The 21,082-nt window shown below is 45.1% G+C and overlaps 1 protein-coding gene across 1 annotated transcript; it reads left to right on the top strand.

Moving 5' to 3' along the window:
- Window positions 1-702: 702 nt before the first annotated feature.
- On the top strand, window positions 703-17,468 carry FBXW12 (F-box and WD repeat domain containing 12; the record flags this gene model as incomplete). Its single annotated transcript, XM_080814394.1, has 10 exons — window positions 703-762; window positions 881-918; window positions 1,125-1,282; window positions 2,121-2,239; window positions 7,692-7,901; window positions 8,475-8,633; window positions 9,787-9,997; window positions 10,465-10,643; window positions 10,714-10,847; window positions 17,369-17,468. 10 exons carry the CDS (start codon window positions 703-705, stop codon window positions 17,466-17,468), a joined length of 1,368 nt encoding a protein of 455 aa, XP_080670520.1.
- Window positions 17,469-21,082: the final 3,614 nt, after the last annotated feature.

Below are 21,082 nucleotides of genomic sequence, written 5' to 3'. Positions count from 1 at the left end.
GTGCCCTCAGCGGTGTGGATCTGGCCCGGGGTCAGAGGCCGAATCATGCCCACCTGCGGCTTGTTTCTGTCAGAGCCCGATGAGCTCCGGGTGGGGATCCTCCCAAGTGCTGCAGACTCGGGCCAAGACGTTAAATTCAGAGCAGCCGGAGAGGAGACTGGATGGAGGTTCAGGCCATGCAAGATGGAGGTCCCCGTGCCTGACGTGCCGCTCTTGAAAATCTTCTCCTTCCTGGATGCATTCAGCTTGCTCCAGGCTTCTCGAGTGAACAGGGTAAATGCCCTCCACAAGCCGCTCTCTGTTGGGCCCCGTCCCCCCAACCCCCTTCCACGAGTCATCACACAGACCCCCTTCACCTCAGCCCCTCCGCGCTGGCCTCTTGGCGACCCCAGCCTTGGACCCACGCAGCCTCCCTCCTTGCTTAAGTCTACCCTGTTCCGGCCCCTTCCTTCGGCTCCCACAGACCCAATGCCCGGATTTCAGCTGCCTCTTGACCAGGTGAAGCCCCAGCTCGCAGAAGAGCGGAGGGATGCGCTGGGGTTTGGGGGGTTAGCTTCCTTCGTTCTGAGGGCCTCACGTTTTGTTAAACGTAAAGGACAGACAAATATCCAGGTGTCGCTGAGCTAATCAAATGGTCCATTGGAAGCCCGGGGAAACCCAATGTTTCTCCCACAAGAATTCCGAGCACCTGTCTTCGAGGCGATGGGCCTCTGTGGTTACCGTGTCCTGGTGCCCCCAGCCTGGGAGGGCTTTGAGAGCCGGGTTGGTGGCTGGTTTACTGCTGAGATGAGGGCCTGGCTTCCAGAACAGAGGAGAGCAGAGCAATGAGCCAGCCTTTGGGTACTGACCGCCTGCTTACCTCTTCCTTTCTCCCCCTCAGTGCTGGAACAGGCTTGCAGAGAATGACCAGCTATGGAGGTGAGCAAGGGAAGGGTAAGGCGGGAAGGCAGGAGGGAGGGAGAGGACATCTGAGTGTGTACCGAGTGGCCTGGGTGGGGCTGCGCTGGGAGAGGCAGGAGTGAGGCTTACAGTGTGGAAAGGGTTCATGAGACCCGTGCTACTGAGGAGGGAGCTGACGGGGGCTGCCTGGGGGGGGGGGGGGGGGGCGATGACTCTGTTTCCAGAAACCTGTGTCTGAGGAAATGGAGCTTCTGCAGCTTCTCCCCGTGCCCGGGCTCACAGACCTGGAAGCAGTTCTTCCTCAGACAAACAAAGCTGGAGCACCGGATGGCGAGGGTGAAGCCAGAGGACTTTATCTTCAGAGAAGCAAGTGGGAACCTCGGTGCGGGGATATGGTCCCCTAAAGGAACATGACAATCTGGTCTTAAGAAATGCACTATCTTTTTTCCCCCTGTGTCTTCATTCAGTGAAAACAAAGAAAATGAAGGCTTAGTGGGACTGGGTTGCTGCAGTCACGGTCAAGGTCTCCCTCCATCTTCTCTTGGCCCCCACCGTCTATGGTGCATGGAGAGACCAGAGTGATCTTTACATGAGCTAAAATCAGGCCCTGTGACTTCCTTTCTCCAAAGCCCTCCCATTCCTCATAGAATAAAGATTTTAAACAAAAAGGAAACTGAAATAATGGGACTTCTACCATTAACTTTATTCCCAGTATCTCTTTTAAAACTCAGAACAGAGGGGCACCTGGGTGGCTCAGTCGATTAAGTGTCTGCCTTCGGCTCAGGTCATGATCTCGGGGTCCTGGGATCAAGCCCCACATCGGGCTCCCTGCTCAGTGGGGAGTCTGCTTCTCCTTCTCCCTTTGCCTGCTGCTCCCCCTGCTTGTGCTTGCACACGCTCTCTCTCTGACAAAGAAATAAAATATTAAAAAAATAAAACTCAGAACAGTTCTCCGATGGAGACCTCTTTATCCCCATTTGACATGTATGGAAACTGAAACAAAGGAGGAAAAATAAGTCGGCCAGTGTCTCAGGCCAATCTGCAGCGGGAACCTACGTATGGATGACTCTAGAACCAGCTCCTCCTCTCCTCCATAATTGTTTCCCAAACTCTCCTAAGAGGGTGCAGGAAAACATCGTTATCTTTCCAGAGTCCTTTTTATTCAATTGGCTCATCCCTCAACTATCTGGTGAGCCAGGATTGTCTGTGTTTCCTTCTAGGAATCTTAGGACCTATGGCTTATCTCTCAGGATATGGCCACGCAGTGGGTGGAGAGGAGAAGTCAGTCGTTTGTACAGTGTCATCAAAGCACATGCTTTACGCCTGGGACCTGCAGGAGGTGAGTCTGGCCAGCGAGGAGCACAAGGAACGCCTCTCTGTGTCCATCCTGTTCCACACAGGTGGCAAGTGCTGGGGGGCGGGAATGGTACTTGGAATTGGTGAGAGGGACAGAGTTTCAAATTGGGTCTTCTAACTGGGAATCTGGGACCTTTCCATTTAGATGGTAGACACACAGAAAATTCACTTTTCAATGTGTAGTTCTTTTTTTTTTTTTTTTAAGATTTTCTTTGTCAGCGTATACAAGCACAGGGAGAGGCAGGTAGGGGGAGAGGCAAGCTCCCCACTGAGCAGGGAGCCCGATGCAGGACCCAATCCCAGGACCCTGGGATCATGACCTGAGCTGAAGGCAGACGCCTAACCGATTGAGCCACCCAGGCACCCCTTATGTGTGTTTCAATATAGATTTGTACAGGGACTTACTTTCTATTGGTAACGTGGAATGGCTGTGAAATAAACTTGGGCTGTTGTGCCTCTCCACAACCTATTCTACTTCTCTCTCTCAACTGTTGGCATTTGTTATGTTGGCTTTTTCAGAAAGTGGTCTCCAACTCCAGTCACTTCCAGGGTAGACAAAGGTCTTCTACATCAGGACCAGTAAATATAGTGCAAGAATCACGAGATGGGGAACCAGAAGACCCCAAAGTGGGTCACAAGTTATTGTATTTTTCTTGGCCTTCCCTGTTTGGATTTCTCTCCTCCCTGTGAAAAGTATTTAATGACTGTTTTTCACACAGGGTCTTCTGAACTATGACAAGTAAACCCTTTATGAATATATGAGGTAGCAGGAGAATGATGAAATAAAAGTCTAGAAGGGACTCCTAAAGTTATACAATTTTTAAAAAGATCTTATTTATTTGATAGAAGAGAACACAAGCAGGGGGAGCAACAGAGGGAGAGGAAGAAGCAGGCTCCCTGCTGAGCAGGGAGCCCGATGCAGGACTCGATCCCAGGACCCCGGAATCATGACCTGAGCAGATGCTTAACTGACTGGGCCACCCAGGCGCACCTGAAGTTACACAATGTTATATATCGATTACATTTCACTAAAGCTGAGAAAATCAGAAAGGCACTCTCTTGGATAGTTTGCTCTAGGGGAAACCAGTCACCATGTCCCTGAGGACATCCAAGCAGCCAAGTGGATGGTCCACTTGGCAAAGATCTCTGGCCTTCTGCCAACAGCCAGCATCATCTTTGCAGTTCTGTGAGTGAATCACATTAGAAGCTAACCTTCTGGCCTTCGGATTGTGTCCACAGTCAACCAAGTGAGGAACCCGAAACCAGAGCCACTCAGTGACTCACCGCCCGAGTTTTGGACCAATGGAAGGTGTGTGAGATAAGTGTTTCTTCCTTTGAGCTGCTATGGTGTTTGTTAGGCAGCAACAGATAACAGATTTTAGTACTCCTTTTCTTTAAGATTTTATTTATTCAACAGAGAGATATCACAAGTAGGCAGAGAGGCAGGCAGAGAGAGAGGAGGAAGCAGGCTCCCTGCCGAGCAGAGAGCCTAATGTGGGGCTCGATCCCAGGTCCCTGGAATCATGACCTGAGCCGAAGGCAGAGGCTTTAACCCTCTGAGCCACCAAGGTGCCCCAGTACTCCTTTTCTTGATTATAATTTAAGGTGTGGAAGAAGCTTTAGAACCAGGCAGTGAGAAGAAGCTGGAGAAACCCTGAGGAGAGTTTGGGACTTTGAGGAGAGCTAGCAGAAACCTAGTGGCCTGCCATGAGGCTGCCAGTGAAGACAAAGGGAAATGTAAACAAGGGTATTGGACACCAGAGGAAACAGCATTCTTGTTACAGCTGTAGAAAATTTAGCAACATTGTCACCCCGGCTAATGTGAAAAGGAGTGAATAGATCCAAGGAATTGAATGCTCTTGCCAACGAGAATTCTAGGCAGAATGCTGAGTGCTGGCCACTGCTTGTAGTAAAACAAGAGAAGAGGGAGAGGAGAAAATGACGGTCAGATAAAAGAGAGCCAAAGCTTGCTGGTTCCAAAAATTTGCAGTCTTTCAAGATGGCAAATGGTGCCACGATTTAAGGCCAAGACTGCAAGCAAGATCAGTGTGGGGCAGCATTAATAAACCATACCATAAAGGTAAAGCCAAATAGGTGACTGCAACATTCTTTTCAACCTCAGAAAGAACTAAGAGGGTGTCTCAGAACCGAGGTCAAGCCATGGACCTCATAGGTTGAGGCCTCGTCCTCGGCAGCCCCAGTCGCCGCCCAGGGTGTCGGGATTCATCTCAAAGGCTTGTGGATGTGGCTCTTGTCTAAAGACGTCAACTCCCGTAAGTTTCTTTGGAGACCCACAAAGTTTTTTCAGGGAATTGTATTGGCAAGGGTGCTGCCAGCTTGGATATACAGGGGCTGAAATATCACAACAGGAAAAGAGGCATTTGAATCCTGAACTCTTACAGGGAAGAAGCAGCCTGTGACCCTACTCAGCTATGGATTTGGGCCACTGGATATGGACAGGGCAGCATAACGCAGAAGGCAGAACCAAGAGCCCAGAGAGCAGAGCTAACAGTCCTGAAGAATCTTTCCTGGGCCTTGAGTCCTGGTCAGTGTACTATCAGCACACTGTCATTGGATCTCGAATTTTATGTGTAGCAGGGATTCCCACCCCTCTACTGCCATTTCCCCCCCGACCCTGGATGAGACAGTCTATAATGTTATCCTTACCTATGGTATAATGTCCTATCCTTGTATGTTGGGGATGGGGGTCAGACAACTTGGATATTTCTGAGGTTTTCACATCAACGTGAACTGAATCTAAGAAACCTCATCTCCTTAAACAATGAGATCCAGATTTTACGATGATGCTGTAACGGTGAGCTATTTGGGGGCATGGGCGATGGCAAGTGTACTTTGCATGTGGGAGGGAGGTGAGTTATTAGGGACTGCAGGGTGGAGTGTGTCCGCCAATCTGGAAGATGGCCTCAGTATTCCTTGTCCCGTATTCATGATCCTAGGTAGTCCACTCCCACCCTGAATCAGGCTGACCTTAGTAACCAATTGGACATTGCAGAAATGATGGTGCGTAACTTCTGAAGCTACATCCTAAAAGACACTTCCTCTCTCTTGAGTCACTGGCTCCTAGAGAGCCAGCCGCAGTGTTATGAGGACCCTTAAGATGCCCTGCAGGGAAGGTCTGTGTGGGGAAGTACTGAGGGCTACAGGTAGCCAGCACCAACTTGCTGGCCGAATGAGTCGACTATCTTGAGCTTCATCCTTATGAAACCAACTTCAACCCCGTAAGAGACCCCAAGCCACAAACCACCCAGCCATGCTGTACCTGAATTTCTTTTATTTATTTATTTGAGAGAAAGAGAGAGAGAGAGAGAGAGAGAGCATGAGAAGGGGGAGGGACAGAGGGAGAAGCAGACTCCCTGCCAAGCAGGGAGCCCGATTCCAGACTCTATCCCGGGACTCCAGGATCACGACCTGAGCCACAGACAGTCGCTTAACCAACTGAGCCACCCAGGCGCCCCATGTACCTGAATTTCTAACAGAAACCGGAAGAACAAAAACTTCTGTTTTAACCATGCAGTTTTTTTGGGAGAGCGTTTATTATTTATTTTGTTTATTTAAAAAAATTCCAGTGTAGTTAACATACAGCATTAGATTAGCTTCAGGTCTACAATGTGGCAACTCAGCAATTCTGTACATCACCTGGTGCTCTTCATGACAAGGGTAGTCCTTGATCCCCATCACCTGTTTCCCTCATCTCCCACCCCTGCCCCTCTGGTAACTGTTCTCTATAGTTGTGAGTTTGTTTGGAGGTTTATCTCTTTTCTGTTTGTTTTGTTAAATTCCACATTTTTTAAAAAGATTTTATTTATTTATTTGACAGAGAGAGATCACAAGTAGGCAGAGAGGCAGGCAGAGAGAGGGAGAGAGGAGCAGGCTCCCTGCTGAGCAGAGAGTCCGATGCGGGACTCGATCCCAGGACCCTGAGATCACGACCTGAGCTGAAGGCAGTGGCTTAACCCACTGAGCCACCCAGGCGCCCAAATTCCACATTTGAGTGAAATAATATGCTATTTGTCTTTCTCTAACTTACTTCACTTAGCATTATACCCTCTAGATCCATCTATGTTGTTGCAAATGGCAAGACTTCATTCTTTTTCATGGCCAAGTAATATTTCAGTGTGTGTATGTGTGTACACACACACGCGCGCGCGACAATCTTCATCCATTCATCTATCGATGGACACTTGTGTTGCTTCCGTATCTTGGCTATTGTAAATAATGCTGCAATGAACATAAGAATGCATAGATCTTTTCAAATTACATTTTCCTTTTTTTCAGCTGAATACTCAGTAGTGGACTTGTTGGACCATGTGGTAGTTCTATTTTTAATTTTTTGATACTGTTTTCCGCAGCAGCTGCCCCAGTTTGTATTCCCACTAACAGGGCACAAGGGTTCCTTTTTCTCTGCACCCCGTGGGCACTTGTTGGTCATTGCATTATTGACTTTAGCCATTCTGACCGGTGTGAGATGATATCTCGTTGTGGTTTTGATCTTAAACCACCCAATTTTGGGATGACTTCTTGCACAGCAATAGCTAACACTACACAGGCAACCTGTTAAGTGGTACAGACCAAAATGGTGATTACATTTGGGGAGTGTGTTAATAGAGCAAGTGCTGGTGGGCTTAGAGGGAGTTATATGATCAATTTGTAATAACTAAATTTTACATACATTTTGGTGTTCTTTTTGATATACTTCACAATTCTTTAAAGGCTGAAGAGAAGGGAAACTTTCTTTTGTCTTATCTGTAATGTACAAGATTGATGATGGAATAATAATTACAAGAGTTGATATTCTTTGAATTCCTACTGTGCTCTAGGCAGAATTCTTTTTTTTTTTTTAAGATTATTTATTTGGGAGTAGGGGGAAAGGGAGGCAGAAACCCAAAGAGGCTCTGCGTGGAGCCTGACATGGGGCTCAGTCTCACAACCCTGAGATCATGACTTGGACTGAAACCAAGAGTCAGATGCTTAACCACCAGAGCTACCCTGGTATCCCTAACGAGCTACCCTGGTATCCCTAACGAGCTACCCTGGTATCCCTAGGCAGAAAGAATTCAGAAAGACTGTTTCATGTGCTGTGAAATGTAATAGAGAGCCCTGTAAGAAGCCACAACTGGTAAATAACTTGCTGAATGTAACACTTTTTGTAAGAGGCAGAACTGACTTGAGCCCAGAAGCCTGATAATTCTTTATGCAGATCGATCGCACAGTGAGATCTTGCCTTGAATGTACTGTGATGTTCCTTTTCTGCGCTCACTACTCCTCAAATAATTAAGATGTTTAGAATTTTCTCATTCTTTTGCCAGAAGCAGAAAATGGATCTGGAGGAAACTTCCAAATAAATACTGGCAGAAAGAAAGCCCAGTAGGTGTGAAGAGTTCCTTGCACACCTACAGTGTCCTCTCATTCTCTAGGGCACTATGATCTGGTCCAGCCCCGCCCAGCAGTCGAGCATCATGCGTCTGGCGACCCTCCCTCAGATGCATCTTGCATTCACTGCAGATTCGGAGGGAACAGTCAAAGTGTGGAATTGTCAGGATGCGGAAGCCCTGGCTACTCTCACCATGCCACAGGCCTGTTTTTCCTTGGAAATCTGTCTCACAAAAGATGGCCCCTTCCTGATGGTAAGTGAGCCCTGCACCTAGAGAGGGCCCACAGAACAAAATGCCCGCTGCCTTGACAGGTGTTGTGCCCCCATGACTGTCCCATTACTGTCTGTCTGTCTGTCTTGGAGTCCTCCCTACCACAAACCCTGAGAGCCCACACATACCCACAAATATTGGCCATACAAACTCCGCTACCATCTTGGCCTTTGATCAACTGCAAGTATGTTTTCCCTAGTCATTCTTCCAGAAAAGAAAAAAAAGCCTCCCTGAATGATTTCATATCTATGTCTCTTCTTTCAAGTGTGAATTGTACAGTACTTGACCTTGGACAGGGATTATGGAGAGAGCCGTGGGTTTGGGAAGTCGTGAGAAAAGAACAGTGTTGATGTGCTGAGTAACTATTCTTGAGAAGATTGGGGCTTAGGAACTTGTATTTTTGGGGATCATTCTCACAATGCTGAGGTAGCTTTTCCTTTCCATTATGGGATCAAAGAAACCGTAGTATGTTTTGCAACTGACAGCGCTGCCTTCTGTGGACTCTAGGATTTCCTGTCTCCTTCTTTTGACGCGGTGGTGGTGCTTTGGTTTCAGGTAGGCAACTCTGAAGGTGACATGTACACACTGACCGTGCCCGAGCTAAGGCATGTCTCTAAAGTCAATGCATTCAAATACACTGTTGACCTCCTACACTGCTCTCCCGACAAGAAATGGATCTTTGCATCTGGGACACATCAGAATATCTTGCCAGTGGTAGGTGGTGCTCTGTGCTTTAACTTTGGGAGGAGAGGGTCAAGCATTAGCAAAGTGGGGTTTAGGATGTGTTGGAGAAACTGCAGAACTCAGGTAGGACTACACATGGTGCTCCCACCTCTCAAAGGCTGGATCACACGTAGAATCCATTTTTGGAGCCAAGAAACAATGTTCTTTGAAGTGATAGGGTCTAGTTGCAAAAAAATAATAAGTTAATAAAAGTTTACTCCTGAAGCCTGAATCAGCCAAAGAGCTGGAGGAAGGCGAGAGAGGTCTCAAGAAAGTAGGATCTTTGGTAAACTTTTAGCTTTCCTTACTTTACTTTTACCCACCTTGGCTGGAAGGGACAAAGAAGTCCAGAAGTAAATGAGAACATATCGGCCTACAAATGTCCCTCTGAGAAAGTCTGTGGCCGTTGAGTCCACCATTTTTTTTTTTAAAGATTCCATTTGTTTGACAGAGATCACAAGTAGGCAGAGAGGCAGGCAGAGAGAGAGGAAGGGAAGCAGGCTCCCCGCTGAGCAAAGAGCCCGATGCGGGTCTCGATCCCAGGACCCTGAGATCATGACCCAAGCCGAAGGCAGAGGCCTCAACCCACTGAGCCACCCAGGCGCCCCTGAGTCCACCATTTTTACCATGTGGCACGTGCGGACCACGCACCAGAGTGAGGAGCTAAGAGGAGGCAGCAAAAGCCAAATAGCCATGACGAGTTCTCCAAGAAGGGAAAAATCTATCCAACCAACTGCAGCTTGATCTGGGCTCCCGTGTGGCCAGATGATTTTGAAACTCCATGGCACCCCAGAAGAGCAACTTTGGTGGCTTTGCTCTCTGCGTGACCATGACAGGCAGGAGAGGAAGCCAGTTCTTGGATGTCAGAGACAAGCAGGGGCTACTCAGTGCTTCCTAAGATTCCGAATAAAGCTTTGGCCACAAAACAAGGATTTTTTTTTTTTTTTTTAAGTAGGCTCCATGCCCAGTGTGGGCCTGAACTCCTGACCCTGAGATCAGGAATCACATGTTCTACTGATGGAGCCAGGCAGGTGCCCCCACAAAACAAGGACTTTCAAGGAGGCCTTTCTGGAGTCACTCCTGTCCTGACATGCTGTCACTTCTCCCTTCACCTGACCGCATGTGCAATGTACTCTCTCCCCAGGTGTTCCTCACAGAGAGCTTGCTGAAACCAGCAGAAGGCAAAAGCCCTCTGTCCCTCTCTATCCCGTATTCATCGTGCTGCAGGGCCTGCTGGGCCCCAAGAAGGACAAGCAGGATAACCGTGATGTACCGAAGAGGCTCTTTCCGAAAGACCGGATTTACCACCTTTGAGCTAACGGCTGAGAGGACGGGGGACAGAAAAGACATCCAAGGTAGGCTGTGCCACATGGGAGACACGGTTTCTAGACCTTTCCACCCTTCCATGTGTGTATTCTTTGGAAGCCATAGTTCTGTGGAAAGGGGGCAGGGGATTTCTTTAACCCAAGCCTGCAGGCCTCTCCTGCCCATGCTCGGACTTCTACTATGTTCCATGGGCTCCCCCCACCCCCTTGGGCAGGTCTGTTCAGATTCCCAACCTGCTGTAGAGCCTGGATCCCTGTGCCTCCTCTGTGCCTGACCTGTTACTGCCCACCGCCCCCTGTTGTGGGGTCCAGGCACCCATTACCGTGGTCCGTGACCTTGTATCTGTCACTGGCCTGCCCTTCGTCTTCCTCAGCAGACTGAGGTCCCCTGAAAGGAGGGAGTGTGTGTTTTCATTCTGCGTAAAGCTCTTGTGCGGACTCAAGGATCCCCAGTTCACCCGCACGGGTGTGTGTGTGTGTGTTTTGCATGAATACAGCCCATCAGGTTGCAACTTTCCTGTTGCCGCCTCACATGGAGAGTCCTGTGTGGATGGGAGTCGGAGACGGAAATGTGATCGTCTTTGAGAGTGGGCCGTCCTTATTCCTCTTCACCATCAGTGGCCACCTGCTGCAGCGATTTGAGGACCACCAGAGGACCATCGGCAACTTATGGGTGGTAGGTATGAGCCTCCGCCCACTGCCTAGCCCTCGGACTCAGGGCTGCTCATCCCAGGTGTCCTTTGTAGGATTCTGTGCACGTCCTCAGCACGTCCATGGATGACTCTCTGCATTTGTACATGTGGGAAGAGGAAGGCCGTTACCCATACCTCAAGAGCTGCTGTCACCTGGAGCACGTGGGCCGTGACTCGGCACCGAGCTGGTAAGCCCTGCTTCTGCGACTTCAGCTTTCCTCAAAGATTCCAACTCTTCCATATGAAAAAATGAAGGGCTAATAAGTGAGGTTTTAAAAAAATTATATATATATATATGTGTGTGTGTATATATATGTATATATTTTTTAATTTTAAATATATATTTATATTTATATATTTAATATTTAATATTAATAAATATACAAATATTTTAATGTATAAATGTATATTTATATATGTATGTATGTATGTATAAATAAACTTGGGTCCAAAAAGAGAATTGCTAGCTCTTGGAAGATGTTCACAGCCCATGCAGTACATTTCAAAAGGCTTTCCAAAAGGGCTCCCATTAGTTTGCCCACAGCAGAATATGGAATACCTACATCTTCAATATCCTGTCTTTATTTGCAAGGTTTATACCTTTTTTTGAGTTCATCATTTGGGTTGCTGCTTCTTGTTTTGTTTTGTTTTGTTTTAAGATTTTATTTGGGAGAGGAGAATGAGCAGGAGCAGAGGCAGAGGGAGAAGTGGGCTCCCAACTGAGCAGGGAGCCTGACGTGGGGTTCGATCCTAGGATCCTGAGATTATGACGTTGAGCCGAAGGCAGATGCTTGGCCAACTGAGCCACCCAGGCACCTCTCAGTAATTTTAAATACTTCCCCTTCATATCACACATTCCATATTGTGTAGCATTATGTCTTTTATCCATCTAATTTCTTTTAACAATGCAAAGAAATTTTATGTCTTTCCCCCAAATAGAATGCAGTTGTCCAACATAGTTTGAGTTTTGACAAAAACATAAAGTCTTTTAATCAGAAGTACAATCAAACCACAGAATATTTCCATCATCCCCCAAGTTTTCTTAGGCTCTGTTACAGACTCTCCCTCCTTCCTTCCCCAGCACCAGGCAACCACTGATCTGCTTTCTGTCCCTATTAATTCGTTTAAATTTTCTAAGCTTTCATGTAAATAGAATTATATATTATGTATCCCTTTGTGTCTTGCTTCTCTCGGTGAGCGTGGTTTTCAAGATTCACCCTCCTGTGGTGTATCAGGAATTCACTCCCTTTAGCTGCTGAGCGGTGAGGGCCCTATTGTAGAGATGGACCACAGTTCATCACCTCACCAGCTGAGGGTCATTTATGTTGTTTCTAGCTTGGGATGAACCTGTTTCCATATTTACCTTAGAGGGGAACTGTTGGGTCATATGGTATGTTTGACCTTATAAGAAACTGCAAAACGCTTTCCTAGGGGCTGTCCGTCTTTTCATTTCTACTTGTTTTTTTTTTTTTTTTAATATTTTATGTATTTGACAGAGAGAAATCACAACTAGGCAGAGAGGCAGGCAGAGAGAGAAGAGGAAGCAGGCTCCCTGCGGAGCAGAGAGCCCGATTCGGGGCTCAATCCCAGGACCCTGAGATCATGACCTACGCCGAAGGCGGAGGCTTTAACCCACTGAGCCACCCAGGCGCCCCTCTACTTGGTTTTTTTCCGGTTTTGTTTTGACTACTTTACATTCTGATGGGTGTGTAATGTGCTCTCATTATAGTTGTACTGTGTATTTCCCTAATATGTCAGGCAGTTTTTCATTTGCTAATTTGCCATATCTTCTTTGGTGAAGCATTGGTTCAAACCTTTTGTACATCTTTTAGTTGGGTTGTTTATTAATACCGAGTTTTGATAGCTCTTTATATATTTGGAATATAAATTTTTTATCACATAAGGATTTGCAAATATTTTTTCCCACTTTGTGGCTTGTCTTTCTACTCTAACAGTGCCTTTCAAAGATTGCGTGTTCTTAATTTTGAATCTCCAATTTTTCTTCTAAAATGATTGGGCTCTAGATGTGTATCTAGGAAATCTTTGCCTAACCTGAGGTCACTAAGGTTTTCCCCTTTGTTTCAAAATTGTATAGTTTGAGATTTTATGTTTAAATCTATTATCCATTTTAAATTAAATTTTATATAGGGTAAGATATAGATCAAGTTTTTTTCCTTTTTTTTTTTTTACATAGAGGTATTTAATTATTCAGCACCACTTGTGGGTGGAAAAAATTCTTTCTCCATTGAATTGCCTTTACATCTTTGCCAAAAATTGACCATATATATATGTTATATAACATATATGTGTTTTAATTTTGTATGTATATGTTACATGTATATCTGTTAATATGTTAGATAACACAGATATATTAATTTCAAGATTCTTTTGTCCCAAGGACCTATGTATCTATCCTTTCTCTAATAACACACTACTTTGAAAGTGTAACGTCATAGAAATTTTAAAATCTGATGATGTGAATCCTCCACTTTGTTCTTTTGCAAAATTACTTTGGCTATTCTGTTTCCCTTGTTTTCAACATATTTTGTTTGTGTGTGTGTGTGTGTGTGTGTGTGTGTCCTACGTATATTTTAGAATAAGTTTGTAAATGTCTACAAAAATTCTGCTGGTTGGGGGGGCCCTGGCTGGCTCAGTCTTTGGAGCATGTGTCTCTTGATTTTGGGGTAGTGAGGTTGAGTCCCACATTGGTTATAGAGGTTACTTAAGGGAATTTTTAAAAAATTAGGGGATCCTGGCTGGCTCATTCAGAAGAGCATGCAACTCTTAATATCAGGGTCATGAGCTTGAGCCCCACATTGGGTATAGAGATTAAATAAAAAAAAATTAGAATCCTACTCAGACACACAAAAATTCTGCTGGAGTTCATACTGGAATTCTATTGGATCTATAAATTTCAGTGGGGGCGAATGGCATCTTTACAACTGAGTCTTCCTATCCATGAACCTTATGTCTCTTCAATTTATTTAGGTCTTCCTTATTTTATCAGGTGTCTTGTAGTTTTCAGGATACAGCTTTTGCAAATATTTTGTAAGACTATATCTAAGTATTTAGTGGTTTGAGTGCTACTGTAACAGTAATATCTTCAGTTTTCAATTTTCACTAATAGTATGTAGAAATAATTGGCTTTTGAAATACTAATTTTATATCCTACAACCTCGTTAAACTATTAGTCAAATAGCTCTCATTAATCTGTAGCTATTTTGTGATTTTCCATGTATACAATCATGTCATCTGTCAACGGACAGATTTTTTTTCCCGTTGTTTTCCAATCCGTATGTCTTTTAGTCCTTGTTCTTGACTTACTGCATTGGATAGAACTTTCAATAACAAGAGGTGCCTGGTTGGCTTAGTTGATAGAGCATGTAGCTCTTAATCCTGGGATCATGAGTTCAAGCCCCACGTTGAGTGTAGAGTTTACTTAAAAAATAATAATAATAACCCTCCAGTAACAACACTGGAGTGGAGAGCAGATTCCTTGACTTTGATAGAAAGTGTTGCGTCTTTCACAATTATGAAATTCACTGTATGTTCTTGTAGTTACTGTTTATTAGGTTGAGGAAGTTCCATTCTAGTTCTGGTGTGCTGAGGGTTTTTATCATCAATAGATGTTTAATTTTGCCAATGGTTTTCCTGCACCAATTCCTGAGCATATGATTTTTCCTTTTTAGATTGTTAACAAGACAAATTACAGTGACTGATTTTTCTTTTTAAGATTTTGATTAGAGAGCCCATGCATGAGAGGAGGGAGTTGGCGGGGGGAGGGAGGGGGGAAATGGACTCCCTGTGGAGCAGGGAGCCTGATGCAGGGCTAGATCCCAGGACCCCGGGATCGTGACCTGAGCTGAAGGCAGATGCTTAACTGACTGAGCCACCCAGGTGCCCCATAACCATGAATTCTTTATTTTTTTAAAGAATTTTTTTAAAAGATTCTATTTGAGAACATACATGAGAGCGTGTATGTGTGAGAGAGAGAGCAAGAGAGCGCACATGTGCACAAGCAGGGGATTGGAGCAGAAGGAGAAGCAGACTTCCCACCAAGCAGGGAGTCCAACTCAGGACTGGATCCCAGGACCCTGGGATCAAGACCTGAGTGGAAGTCAGATGTTCAACTGGCTGAGCCACCGAGGTGCCCCAGCTGTGAATTCTTTAATGGTTATAGTACCATTCAGATGATAGTACCATTCTGGTAGTTTGTGGTTTTCCAGTAATTAGTCATTTCATCTAACTTGTTCCTTTTAGTCTTTTACATATCTGTAGATTTCAACTCCTTCACTCTTGATACTGGTAATTTCTTTTTTATTATATTAATATTATATGTAATATTTATGATAATATTACATATAATATTAGTTTCAGGAGTCAAGACCCATGGATTATTCAAAAATTTATTTTTCAAGTGTTTGTATATTTTGTTGCTATCTTTTTTATTTCTAATTTAAATCACTTATAGAGAGCATATGCCACAATTTTTTTCCTTCTGTCTGTCAAACTTTGCTTTATGACCAGGGAATGGTGTATGTTGGTGAATATTTGATTTGTGCCTGAAAAGGATGTGTACACTACTCTTGTTGGGTGGAATGTTCTTAATTGCCAATGGCATCGTCTTATCTGTTTCAGTTCCTCCATACCCCTCTTGATTATTGATCTAGTGGTTCTATCAGTTATGAGAGAAGATGGTTAAATTATTATAAATATGGATCTCTTTTTCCTTTAAACTCCATCAGTTTCTATTTCATGTATTTTGCAGCTCTGTTATTTGGTACTTATACATTTAGTATTATGTCATCTTGGTTAGTTGGCCCTCTTATGTTTGTGTAATGTCTCTCCTTGTCCTTGGCAATTTTCTTTGCTCTGAGGTCTACTTTGTTATTAACTTAGCTACTCCTGCTCTCTTGAGTAACGTCTGTATGTGACTTTGTTTTCCATTTATTTACTTCCAGTCTACTTATATCATTATAACTGAAAGGGGTTTCTTATAGACGACATCTAATTGGCTTGTGATTTTTATGCATATTGTGCACAGATCTGTCATTCCACAGGTGTAATTAACTTATTTCAGCATTTGGGAAATGTTGTGTTATTTCCTTCTAGCTTCTATGGTATCCAATGAGAGATCTGTCTTTTGAAGCGTTGTTCTTCTGTAGATAAGTGTCATTTTTCTCGGGCTGATTTCAAGTGACTTTGTCTTTTGTGTTGTTGGAAAAGCAGCCGTTGTGCTCCAGTTATCACTAACAGGTGAGATGATGTTCGTGGTAGCCCTAGGTGATGTTTTTGCAACTGTGCTTGGTTTGCTTTCTGTAGAAAGCAAATTGGTGTGGTGGTGGTCGGTGTACCATCTGGGGCAGCACTACCTTTAGCAGTCACGCTTGAACTGGCATCTAGGGTACTTGAGTGGGTGGATGAGGTTACAGGAAGGAGGATAATAAGAGTGAGGGGAGTAAGGGCTTTCATTTGAGATGTTCTTGCTGGGCCATTCAAGGAGGAAATCTCAAGTTATTTTTAGTCTTTAGTTTTCAGAAATTTAATGTGTTGTAGATTTCCTCGAATCTAACCTGCTTGGGTTGGATTGACTTTTTTACTCTGTAGGTTTACCAAATTTGAGGAGTTTTTAGCTATTACTTGTCTCTGTGGTGCTTGAAGGCAAGAGGAAGGAGGGCCACCTCTACTCTCCTTAGTGCAGGGAGGAGATGGGCAACAGGGCTCTACCTCAGTCTCTGCAGGGGAGGGGTAAAGGCACTAGCCTTGCTTGGGTTAGTGCGAGGCAGGGATGGTCAACAGAACTCTACCCCTCCCCCCACCCCCGTTTCTCAACTCCTGGAGAAGAGGGGTCGGAGTATCACCTCATTAGTATAGGACGAGAATGGTTGACAGGGCCATGCCCCACAATGTCTACATCACCCCCCTGGGGAGGGAGGCATGGCCTCTTTTAGTACTCACCTGGAAGAGGGCAGGTATTGGCAAAGGGAACAGAATTCTATTTCTCTCTATTCTTTCTCAGGGCACCTGGGTGTCGTCAGTTAAGCATCTACGTGCACTCAGGTCATGATCTTGGGGCCCTGGGATCAAGCCCTGTGTGGGTCTCCCTGCTCAGCGGGGAGTCTGTTTCTCCCTCTCCCCTCCCCCTGCTCATACTCTTGCTAGCACTCTCCAATGAACTAAAAAAAAAAACAAAACAAAACAAAAAAAAACCCTTTAAGAATATTCTCTCGGGGCGCCTGGGTGGCTCAGTGGATTAAGCCTCTGCCTTCAGCTCAGATCATGATCTCAGGGTCCTGGGATCGAGCCCCGCATCGGGTTCTCTGCTCAGCAGGGAGCCTGCTTCCCCCTCTCTCTCTGCCTGCCTCTCTGCCTACTTGTGATCTCTCTGTCAAATAAATAAATAAAATCTTTAAAAAAAAAGAATATTCTCTCATCATTAATAATATCTCTGATTTGCTAGATTATCTTGAGAATTTTGGCAGTGTTATCTCGAGCAGGTTGGGATCGCGACTCTTGTAATTAATAATCACCATAACTGTCAGACCTGTGCAGTCAAAATCAAATCTAAGAATAACTCCAGTGATCAAAGGACCAATTGATTTAGGAAGAATATCCATATCTGTGTCAGGTTCACATTTAGTAGTATCAACAATGGATATAACTACTTTCCCACTTGTCCACTGATGATCTTGTCTTTTCCTGTTGGCAGCTATGTCTCCAAAGCAATATGCGATAACATGAGCATCGTATGTGTGGTGTCGAGACTTCGTGAATCCAGCATTCTGGTGATGTATTCTTTGCGTATGTAATGTGGAAACTAACAAAATTAACCTTACATCATCTCTCTCAATGTAGTAAAGAGAATTCTGTTTGTAAACCAAGAATGACTCTTTAGTGATCTTAGGAAAGAAGCAATGATTTAACTACCTATAGTAAATCAGACACTGTAATAGATGCACTATACAGATAGAAGGCAGAGCAATCTATCCTCTGTCCTTGCTAGCAGGGGGAGTATAGAATATTAGGGGAGTAAAATATAACCAGTCACAAATCAATTCAAAAGGAGCTTATATGTGGGAGGGTGGGGAAGTTATGACTTCAGATTGAGGCAGGTTTAAAAGTGAAGGCATCTGGGGCACCTGGCTCAGTAGGTAGAGCATGCAACTCCTGATCTCAGGGTTGTGAGTTCAAGCCCCATGCTGGGCGTGGAGTCTACTTTAAAAAAAATAGTAAAAATGAAGGTCATCTGTATTAGTCCATGTTCTCTAAAATGTAAGCAGAACATAAATGTATTAGAAAAACATAGACGTCAATACTCAACGGCAGCTAGAAGCGACTCAGAATATGGATAGTAATAGCAAATGTCCAAGAGGACTAGGAAATAGGACACACAGCAAAAGCTAAATCACAAGGAAGTTTCAATTCATGTTTCATTACAGCCACTGTAATGGACATGAAAAAGAACTGCCCCCTAGGTTGCGTCACTGGTTCAGGATTCAGAGTTCGGGGAGAGGGTACTAATACATCAAGCCTAAGACCCACAGGTCTGCTGTCCTGGCTCTGAGAGGAGGGGAGGACTGGAAGAAAGCGGACGTGAGGGGGGACATACTACTCTCATAAGAATGAAATCTCAGTAGGAGATTTCTCCAAGGAGCAGTGTGGGTTTCTGGGCTATTAAAATGCCCACCATGAATGCAAGCTGGTGCAACCACTCTGGAAAACAGTGTGGAGGTTCCTCAAAAAACTGAAAATAGAGCTACCCTACGACCCAGCAATTGCACTCCTGGGTATATATCCTAAAGATACAAACGTGGTGCTCCGAAGGGGCACGTGCACCCGAATGTTTATAGCAGCAATGTCCACAATAGCCAAACTGTGGAAAGAGCCTAGATGTCCATCAACAGATGAATGGATAAAGAAGATGTGGTATATATACACAATGGAATACTATGCAGCCATCAAAAGACATGAAATCTTGCCATTTGCGACGACGTGGATGGAACTAGAGGGTATCATGCTTAGCGAAATAAGTCAATCGGAGAAAGACAACTATCATATGATCTCTTTGATATGAGGAAGTGGAGATGCAAGGCGGGGGGGTTGGGGGGAGGTAAGAAAAGAAAAAATGAAAAGATGGGATTGGGAGGGAGACAAACCATAAAAGACTCAATCTCAAGAAACAGACTGAGGGTTGCGGGGGGGAGGGGGGACGGGAGAGGGTGGTGGGGAAATGGACATTGGGGAGGGTATGGGCTATGATGAGTGCTGTGAAATGTGTAAACCTGACGATTCACAGACCTGTACCCCTGGGGATAAAAATACATTATATGTTTATTAAATATAAAAAAAATATAAAATGCCCACCATTCCCTCTTCCTCAAACTAAACTTGAAGCTGTGACCAGGAGGATAAAGGAAAGGAAGTCAATGGAGGGTCTCTGGAGATGGACAAGGTTGGAGGGAGAAGCTGGCAGGAGATGTGCTGCACACAGCACCCGGCAGTTCTGGGACAGTCACATGTCTAGTTTAGATGCGAATCAAAGTCCGCGAGGAGAGTATGTACTAACACAGGCTGGGAAGTCCAAGTGTCAAGTCACACAGACAGCTGCAGAGTCTACCCCAAATACTTTGGTTTTTACCACAGGAGAAAAAAAGACTTACATTTTATAGATCTGTGTTTTTTTCAAGATCCTTTTCATTGTCATTTAGAAAAGTGATTTAAGAAGCAACCCTAGCCTACACCTGCAATGAGGACCCTGTCCTGTACCAATTTTACCTCCACCAAAAAAAAAGTAGCCGTCACGACTAAGGAAAGGAAAGCCCGTGAGGCTGTCTTCTTGATTAGAATCTCTGCCATAAAGGGAGTATGTGGCGGAGGACATGGAGATGGCAGATGGGACAGAGGCAAGGATCTGTGGGTTACGTGCGCATGAGCACAAAGAACGCAATCTGTCCAAGGAAACAGGAGTCAACAGGATCCCACAGTGCCTGCGATTTTTGAACAGCTTAGAGATAAAACTGAATTGCTGTTGGGCTCCCATTTCCGGAAAAAGTTGGTCAAGATAAGCAGAGAAAACTTTCTACACACAGCACCAAACATTGTTCAAAACTGCAAAGGCAAAAGAAAACCTTAAAATCTATGGCAAAGGGGGTTGAATTGAAGAGAAACCTTCTTAGCTGGGGAATAAAAAAGGGCAGCTCCAGAAAAGTCCAGAAATGCTACATGCCTTATTCACAGAATTTTAAAGGACTCCATGATGAAGCACAGGACCCCTGCCAACGTCGAGGTCAGGTCACAGATCTGTAAGGTGCGGGACCCTCAGAAAAGTAACAGTCCTTTCCTTGTAGGTAAACTGAAGGGAAGTCTACCCCTTGGAGAAGGATGATGGGGAGAGCTGCCTCTCTGAGTCAGGTATGGGTGGAATAAAACAAAGAAACCATTCCCTCCAGAGAATTCTTAACTGTAACCACACTCCCCGTGGAGGCGGAGCTGATATCAGTCAAGGTCCCAAGACTAGACAGAGGTCATACACATTAAGGTAATTTGACCAAGGTTTATTGTGGTGAAAAGAATTCAAGAACCCACAGAAATAATAGACCTGATGGCATTTTAGCCCCTCCTTTTTGTAAGCATCCCCACAGGGCGCTGGCGGTCCACTTTTGACCTACGCGTGCCATTCCAGACCGGGTTTTGTTTCTCTCGGCCACAGGAAGCTCCGTGGGCGGGAAGCAGCTGCTGGGAAGAGTTCATCTTCCCCTACCTGTACCAGGAGGGTGCCGCCTAGCCTAGCTGACTTAGTTCCAGAAGGGGTACAGACTCCTCCCGCACCCCCCACCTCTTCTTTCCGTGCCCTGGGCTGGCCGGTGCTGAAAGCCACGGCTACTGAGTGGGGGCTTACTATAGCTACAGGGAATGAAACAGGGCTATTCCTCTTATTAGAACTTCCCTTCCAGATATCACTGCTTGAATGGACGAATCCAAGGGGTTTATAGGTTTGACTAACACATTCTATTGAGTAAAGACTTCACCGGAGAGACTGAGGCATCCTCTCTAGCCCCCGTGTACTTTGCTCTGCTGCAGCCACTGGAGCCAATGGACCTGCTCCTGACACCCAGGAGATGGAACTGTGGAAAAGGAAACCACAGGCCCCACATGATGTCTCTTAGGTTAGGGTATTAGGTCTTGGTTGGCAGACTTGGGGCCTTAACCTAGCTGCAGTTTCAGCCCCCGAGAAATGTCACCTTAACCCAGTCTACAGGGGACTTTCCCGATCAGCTCCAGGAGAGTTACTGCTGTTGAGGAGCACAACCTTGCCTTAAACAGTGGATTCTTTGCTAATAATCTCCTTTTTTGCTAATAATCTTTTTCCCCACTCTCTATCTAACTTTAAAAACTCTTCCTTTGGGGCACCTGGGTGGCTCAG

The sequence above is a fragment of the Martes martes genome, assembly GCF_963455335.1.
Source record: "Martes martes genome assembly, chromosome: 1".
NCBI classification, from domain to species: Eukaryota; Metazoa; Chordata; class Mammalia; order Carnivora; family Mustelidae; genus Martes; species Martes martes.
The sequence above is the reverse complement of the archived record's forward strand: the minus strand, read 5'-3'. Positions and strand labels throughout refer to the sequence as shown.